We start from the raw sequence: 8,545 nt of genomic DNA on the forward strand, positions 1-8,545 counted from the left end.
TCAGGATTCATGATACGATACCAATTATTATTGTTGTTGGAGTTGAAACTTGAAAGTAGAAATTTAAAAACAACCATAATTCAAAGATTTAAATTTGTTGTTTCAGTAAAAATTTATTCAAAATGAAAATTAACTACAATTATTTAGAATAAAATACAATTTTTTTGGTCTTTAGTTTAGTAAGTAAGTAACAAATAATAGTATATACCTTCCTGAGTTACCTATTTTATTTGTTTAATTTATGTTTAAATTTAAAAAACTTGTTTTTTGATAACCAATAGATAACAGGTTGTATTATAATAATTTAAGACGTTGTCGTCTCGATATGGAGTCTACGTCAGATTTCACTGAAATACGTGAAGGTAAAGCAAAAATACGTGTGCCGAATACTAGCAAAGTGTTCTATAATCCAGTACAAGAATTTAATCGAGATTTAAGGTAAAAATACAATTTATAAAATTACTTTATATATTTAAATGTATTGGGTGTTAACTATAGAATATGTTAAATAAGTTATAATATAATACTTAAGTATAATCCAAATTATTTTGTACTACCTATGTTACCTACCTAAGTAACCAACCAAAAATTATTATACTTGTAGAATAACTGTGTACGTTGATTTTTTTCCAGTATTGCTGTTCTATCTGTTTTTTCTGAAATTAGATATGGAGAAAAACAGAAAAGCAGAAAAAGGCACAGGTCGTTTAATGAAAATAACATATCACAAAATGAACCTATAACTTTAGAAATAGGAACTCAAATCGAGGTATGTCTTCAATATGCATTTTTATAATATAAACAAAGTATTGATTTTTTTTTTTAATAAAAAAGCTCTAAATCCAAATCTATACTTGAATGTAAAGTATGCTAATTTTTAGGCGGGTTTAGAAATTCTAGAAGCCATGGCTGCCACAGGCTTACGAGCGATAAGATACGCACTTGAAGTACCTGGAATTAAACAAATTTACGCTAATGATATATCAAAAACAGCTGTAGACATTATGAATAAAAATATCGATGAAAATAATGTTCAACATTTAGTAACATCAACTCAGTATGATGCAGCGTATGTATTGTAACTAAACTTAATAAATGTGAAAAATGTATGAAAATAAATTACAATCGTATTCCTGAAAGAAAAAAAAATCATTGTTTTCATTGTTAACGTACAATAAAAGAAATGTTTTTTGGATACTGAATTCAGTTTTTAGTGAAGGTGTTGAAATTTTAAACGTAATATAATAATAATTTTGTACAACTTTTAATCAGGCATGTTATGAGAAAAAGACAATTTGAATCGGAAACAAAATTTGATGTTGTTGATTTGGATCCATATGGATGCCCTACGAACCTTTTGGATTCGGCTATTTCTTGTCTAGCCGATAATGGTTTATTATTAGTTACGTGCACAGACATGGCTGTTTTAGCCGGCAACACACCAGAATCGTGTTACGCCAAGTACGGTTCAATATCTTTACGGTCACCCGCTTGTCACGAAATGGTAAGATTATTTACTTTTAGGTTTAAAAACTATTAATTTTTAAGTTCTAATGTATAGTTCAATTTTTCAGGCTCTTCGAATAGTTTTACATACGATTACAAATGTTTGTACGAAATATGGTCGTTACATGGAACCATTATTATCAATAAGTGCTGATTTTTATATAAGAGTTTTCGTAGTCATACGGACAAGTCCTTTTATGTGCAAAACTATGTCTAGGTAATCTATCACACATATGACTCAAAAATGTATTAAGTTTGTATAAACGATTATTATAATAAATCTTAAAAAAATAATTTATAATTTATAAAAAATTATTGAAACTTGAGTTGGGTATTATATTTACACTATTTACATGACTTGAGGTTACTCCCACTTGAATGTCTTGACTAGTTTGCCAACGTTTCGGTATACTTGCACGTTCCATCTTCAGGGCTGTGGTTCGATGTTGCTCGTATCGCGTTCTCCTGCTGTGTCTGCAATTTGATTATTAAATACTATTATATTAACTATACTAACTATGTTGTAACATTGTATTATGGGGATTATGTGCAGAGGACATCCTAATAATACCATTTAATGTTATTTTTTTAATATTCACGCTAATAATGTAGTTATTGATTGTTGTTGTTTGTTTTTCTCAGCAAAATTTCATCTGTCTACAAATGTCGAGGTTGTAATATGACCACTCTGCTGCCGTTGGGTTCAGCTAAATCCGATACTAAAAATACAAAATTTACTCTTAATTCTGGACCACCTGTTAATAAAAAATGCGAACACTGTGGATTCCCACATCTGGTAATTACTAAAGCAAAAAATTATTATTATTATTAATAATATCCGAACGGACTATTTGGTACGTTATTAATTTGTAACTTAATTGTTTTTGTTTTTATTAGGTTGGAGGACCTATCTGGAATGGACCATTGTATAACATTGAGTTTCTCAATAAACTATGTAATCTCATAAGAGACGAAAAGGCCGATAAAAAGTTTACCACTGTCAAACGACTGAGGGGAATGTTAACCATGATGCAAGAAGAATTGCTCGATATACCGTTGTACTACACGGTTCCATCATTGACCAACACTGTTCATTGTGAAGCAATGCCTTTGAGATATTTTTTGTATGTATATGGTTTTACGTTTTTAATCGAGTTTTGACCATGGGTTGATTTAGACATTTTTAATGTTGCCGCCGTCTTAAAATATATTTAAATTGAGTGGAACATATAGAAGGACATTTTTAAAATTGATAAAACTCTTTTTTAGAATTTGGACACTAAAAACAAATGTTTTCATCACAGTTCATAAATGAGATGAGTACAATTAATATTTTATTTTTCATTAGAAAAAAAAAAATTCAATGTAATTGATATTTAATAATGATTTTTTGTAGTAAATAAAAAAAACTTTGTCTTGATAAATTGTAATTTTGACATAAGGGAAAAACTTGCTCGATCGGCGGTGACTAAATGCCAAGTTTAATTATTTTTGGAATTCAAATCTGTCACTAATAAAATACAACTCTGACTTACGTTTAATACAATAAAAAAAAGTATATTTATTTTATTAAGTGAGTTTGTCGATAAATTTCTGTTTTCAGTTCAGCTTTAGTAAATGCCGGCTACCGAGTTTCATCGTCCCATTGTGCACCGAATAGTGTCAAGACCGATGCTCCTCAGACCGTTGTGTGGGACGTAGTAAGGACTTGGGTGAAAACACATCCAGTTTCTGAAAAAAGGTTGCAGGATTCCGTTGCAGCCAGGATAATCTTGGAAAAAGAACCTACAGCGGAAATTGTTTTTGATCGGAATTACAATATAGTGCCTAAGTCATTGCAGGGTTTAGTCAGGTATCAACAAAATCCTGCACCTTATTGGGGACCAGGAACTAAAGGAAATTCGAAGTATGTATATTATTAATTTTTATTAATTAAATAGTGTATTCTATTTTATTTATTTCATGTTCTAAGACTAATTTTTTTTTAGGCAAAAAACTACAGAAGCTGGGTCTAAAATGGAAACTGAAGTATCAACTTAAATTGGTATTATGGGTTACCTTGTTGTATTGTATGACTTTTTTAAATAAATGAGTAAAACAAATTTGGAAATTTTCATTACTAGAAGCTGTTATAATATGTCACATCAAACTCGTTAAAGGGGACACAGCAATTTTAAGTGTAACAAAATTTGCTATTTTAGCTATACCTATAAAAATTACTCATTTTAAATACAGCTTATAAATTTGTGTTTAAATTCAAAATGTTTTCTGAAAAAAAACCTAAATAAGTCTACAAAATAAGAAAAATGTTAAGAACTTAAATTTCATTTATTTTAGTTCAGCATTGTTAAAAAAAAATCGATCTTACTATATTTTTATTTGAAATTTTTTGTTATTAATATTGCATTTTTCAAGATTTTAAAATAATATCGTCTATTTTTTTCTGTCCCAATGCTAATACTTATACTTTAATTTTAGCTTTTAAGTGTTCAACACACGGACACTAAATATAATAAACGAAATTAGATTTTCCTATTTATAGAACTTAAAAAAAACTTTAGATGTTTAATAGGGCCTACGATAAGAGTTTATTAAGAGAAGATAAACCCTTATTGAATTAACAATTAACATATTTTATTGTTAAAATTCTAAAAAGTAAACGATAATTTATGTAAAAAAAAAAAAAAAAATGATTACCAGAAAGTGACATTTTATGATTAAATGTCTTTCCTTCAATAGAAAAAAATATATAATAAACTAATAATATCAGCCTTGTGATGGTAATCTATAATATTATTATTAATAAGGTGTATCTTTTGATATTGTAAAAATAATTAAAAACTCGGACTTTGGCTCACAGTCGGTTCCCTTTCCAGTCCTGTTTGTTAACAGTGTGAATTTTAAATAAGTAACAATAGCAAAGGTCTTTTTTTGTGGTACCGTTCGCCACAGTGAACATTAACAAAATACAAATGATAATGATTCCGACCCTAAAAAACGAAAATATTGTGTTTGGGTAATTTTTTAGTTTCGTTGCTAAGTACGTTTTTGATTATATTATTATTTTGTGTCTCCAGTGTATTGCGCTACCTTACATACATACATAAATATGTGTGTGATATAATATTACTTAAGTACACCGTCATAGTGCTCATGGTACAGCGTGTTATTATACTTGAAAGTAAAAAATGAGTAGGTAGAATAAGGACCAAACAACAATAGCGGTGAAAGGACTCGAAGAAAAGGTAGGTAGGTAAGTATAATAAGAATTTTTGTACTTAAAAAAAAAAAAAACAGAAAATGAGAGTTATAATTAATCTTTTCTCAACTTGGGCATTAATTGGACAGCTAGAGAGCACCGACGGGTTTTTTTTTGTTTTCGTTTAAAAAGTTAAAACAAAACAAAGTCTGATGATTAATTACGCGAGAATACATAACAAGGTGTACATAAGATTATTTTTTTAGAAAATGAACGCACAACATAATTTACAACAACAACTCGAGCAGTTTTTAAAATCAACAATAAACAAAACAGGATCTTAATTGAAAATTTAAATTTTGTATCGTTTTTACCAACACATATTATAAAGAAATTCACGGTCGCACATGACCGTGGCAAATCTGCGTCGATTCATAACATATATTTTCTAGTTAAATTTTATTTTTATTTTGTAACGATCATATTTCACCTGACCGTTACTTCGCGTTCCAAACCTACTGACACAGCACCCCCGACTATAGGTAGGGGAACGGTCGCACACACAGGACAATGCACGTCGCGTATCATCTAATTAACCAGTTGACTTTACCATCACGGACCGCCAATATCCTCGACCTTGCGCTCTATATTTTTGCCGTTTTACTACAAGCCGCCCATCCGACTATCTTTTGTGTGCGTCCGTTTCAACTCCGCTTTGACCAACCATTTCATCGTCCAACCCAGGTCAGAGTGTATATATATATATATATATATATTGTATAATTTTGTATTTTATTTAGAAACCCTAATTTAGTATAAAACATCTTGTAGCCTGCAGCTGAGAGTTAGATTATTTAACAGTGTGACCGCCCGTTCTAGCTCCTCGGGCGATATATTAAGTTAATAAGGGAGACTTTAAGGCCAATTAGACGTAGACAACGGCCTAGCCAACCGTTTTCCCGTGGGGATCCGTCTATTTTAGCCTTATCGACGGCCACTTTGCCTAGTCTAGACAGCTAGACAAGTAGGTCCGTTACAATTTGAAAATAATCTGTTTAACATATTTTAGACTGAACGAATGGGGAAGTCATAATACAATACCTATGTAAAAATTATTCAACACCATAATAAACTGTGCTTAGTTAGTATAGTACTATAGTAGGCAGAATAGTAGGGTAGAAAAATATAAATGCATATTATTATAATTTATCTTTCGCTGCGTACAATTATTAGTATAATATAACATAACCCATTGGTTATATTATAGTTAAAGGGATTTGTAACTTAAAAATGAAACTTTGAAGAAAAGTCAGAACGTTAATTTATTTTCACACAATTTTAAGTACACCTACAGGCTGCTGAGGGTACAGCGTTGTGATAGACAGCGGAAAATACCTAATAATATAGTTATTTGTTTATATACATTGATAAAAACATATCGTGTAACTGATATTAAGGTATTTGCCAAAATCTGGATTTAAGGTGTCATGTTTGTGTCAAAACCGATTTAGTAAAATCAAGAACAAAGCCAGGGGTGTAGGCGGGTATAACGACCAACAGTTGCTAATCCAATGGAGACTCTCGCTTTTCCTTAACCTTTATTTTTTTTTGTAATTTATTTGTTCATATATTGTAGTATGTGTTTTTGCGCTAAACCATAATAATATATTACCTACCCTCGTTCCGGGGAAAAATATGCTGGCCACGAATCGTTTCCCAGAAAAAAATAATCCTGAGATTTTCCGTACCCCAGAAGAATAGAAATTTTTCTTTTTATTTAACTTTTTAAAGCCAGGTCCACACAGAGGTTTTTAAAAAACAAAACAAAAACTCAACTTTTTTCTGTTTAAAAAAATAAAACTGTAAAAAAAACATTTTTCCAGACTGAATTGACAAAAAACCTCAACAAATCATGAACAAAAATGTCAATACTATGTTTGTGTTGGGTTTTTTTTCATCTATCCATTCTGAAAAGATCGTTTTAAAAATGTGCTTTTTATACTAGTTATCCATCCACAGTCGTCTAGTCTGCTTTCGAAGTGCGATCTTTTCGGTTCTTGGTTCGTTCGTTTTTATTTTAATAATTAAATTTTTTAAATAATTAAAATATTAATGTGGAAACTGAAAAGAGATATCGAAGATGAGGAAGATATACTAATGTTGGGTGCTGGATATATTTGTTTAAATGTTCAAAATAAATTTTAAAAAAAAGTACATGAATCAATGAACATTTAAAAGATTTACGGGATGATGACATTGGTATTATATAAACAAGTTATTAATATAACTTGTTTTTATTTTTTAACACATTAATATTTAATTACATTTAACAATTAATATTTAAACACAATTGTATGTCCACACCGAGCTATAGTGTTCATGAAAACAAAAACATCAATACAAATTTCCCACCATGAACGGTTTGTTCTTAAAAAACAGAATATTTGGTTGAAAAAAACAAAATTGTTTGGAAATTGTCAAAAAACATCGTGTTTTTGTTTGTTCTAATATTGTTCGCTCTGTGTGGACCCGGCATAACCGCCCGAAGGCGTCGAACATTTTTTAATAACAAGTACCAAAACCTTGGAATTTTAATAAACCTTTTTTGTTTAATTTCATATTAATGACTCGTGATATTCCATTTCGATATAAGGGTTGCGCGAAAAGCACATAATAAACATTTCCATAAAATGTATTATGCATTTTCTACAGTTCATAACTAGTACAAAAGTTTAGTCTCGACTCTAATCGAGTGGGAACTGTCTTAAAACATCATACCTGCACTAGAAACGCATGCTATAAAACATATTATACTGGGTAAATGATTAAATAATTTTTTAAATTGTAAGCGTTACAAATTGCATTACAAAAGCTTAACATAGCACAAAAAATATGTACAATTATTATTTAAATGCACAAAATTAAATCGTGACTAATTTAATTGTACATTTAAAATAAGTAAAACCATAATCTTATATACCTTGCTCATCAAAAGTGTCAACTGGCTTTGTAAGTATAATAATTAAATAACGCATTTTTTTTTGGTATAATATAGGATTACATTTTTTTAACATATTGAGTATATCTTTATAGTATTTTTTAGTGTTAGATACCTATATAGCATGATCCGTTATGCCTGACAGCCGTCAGATTAAATTCCAAGAGCATCAATCTTGCCTGCTCAATAGACTGTCGAAGTGTAAAAAATTAAGCGAAATGGTCGAATTACCCCATCAGCGTCAGGTACTTTGATTAATAGTTAAAAATCATAACGCTTAAGTTGGTACAATTTCCTAAAGCATCCAAGTATGTCAAAAAAACGTGACTTGTTAACTGCGGTTTTACTTGTAATCTAAAACTGCGCTGAATAAGTCTATGCTTGTACATAGACGCTCTTAGTTTTATATAAATCCTCAACAACTCGAAAATGTAAATAAAAGTTTGTATTAGCTTTAAATTATTCTTTTATTTACGATTTTAGTGTGCAAGTATAAACTGTATTTGAAAATAACGATTTTGAAACTTAACTTAAATTTGCAGCAGGTATAATTAGAATAGAATGATAAATAAAGTAAGGAATAAATTATAGCTAATGGCTAAGTACATAAATATATCTAATTAGGAAACAATGTGACAAGCGGGTCTCCCCTCTTGGTCGTGAAAAAAAAAGCAGTTAATGGCCAAGTAAAGTAATATATTTTCCTTGATAATAATATTATGTATAATTTATGTATATTGATTCCTTCTTTTATCGACCGACAATTCATTTTGTTTAGCATTTAGCGTCATAAAATGTATGAAGTCCGTTGAACAAATCCATTAGGTTTAATACAGGTATAC

The 8,545-nt window shown here is 29.7% G+C and overlaps 1 protein-coding gene across 3 annotated transcripts; it reads left to right on the forward strand.

Annotated features, from left to right (window-relative positions):
* Positions 1-13: 13 nt before the first annotated feature.
* On the forward strand, positions 14-3,608 carry LOC126833611 (probable tRNA (guanine(26)-N(2))-dimethyltransferase). Of its 3 annotated transcripts, none has more exons than XM_050565041.1 (10): positions 14-183; positions 282-438; positions 634-769; positions 882-1,069; positions 1,273-1,504; positions 1,575-1,723; positions 2,149-2,302; positions 2,404-2,630; positions 3,110-3,412; positions 3,495-3,608. In XM_050565041.1, the coding sequence occupies exons 2-10, from the start codon at positions 326-328 to the stop codon at positions 3,544-3,546; spliced, it is 1,554 nt and encodes a 517-aa protein (XP_050420998.1). In that variant the 5' UTR covers positions 14-183; positions 282-325; the 3' UTR covers positions 3,547-3,608. The 3 variants fall into 3 exon arrangements, with proteins under 3 accessions (XP_050420998.1, XP_050421000.1, XP_050420999.1); XM_050565043.1 differs by having other exon boundaries at positions 310-438; XM_050565042.1 differs by having other exon boundaries at positions 14-179.
* The last annotated feature ends 4,937 nt before the right edge of the window (positions 3,609-8,545 follow it).

This window comes from Adelges cooleyi, unplaced genomic scaffold, assembly GCF_023614345.1.
Source record: "Adelges cooleyi isolate 19-005CV unplaced genomic scaffold, UGA_ACOO_1.1 ACOO_flye_CR_arks_rails_tigmint_CR_PRNA_2, whole genome shotgun sequence".
Taxonomy (NCBI): Eukaryota; Metazoa; Arthropoda; class Insecta; order Hemiptera; family Adelgidae; genus Adelges; species Adelges cooleyi.

Coding starts and splice junctions, on each gene's coding strand:
- LOC126833611 (XM_050565041.1), top strand. CDS start 326: ATGGAGTCTACGTCAGATTTCACTGAAATACGTGAAGGTAAAGCAAAA. Junction 439..633: donor GAATTTAATCGAGATTTAAG/GTAAAAATACAA, acceptor ATTTTTTTCCAG/TATTGCTGTTCTATCTGTTT. Junction 2,631..3,109: donor ATGCCTTTGAGATATTTTTT/GTATGTATATGG, acceptor TTCTGTTTTCAG/TTCAGCTTTAGTAAATGCCG.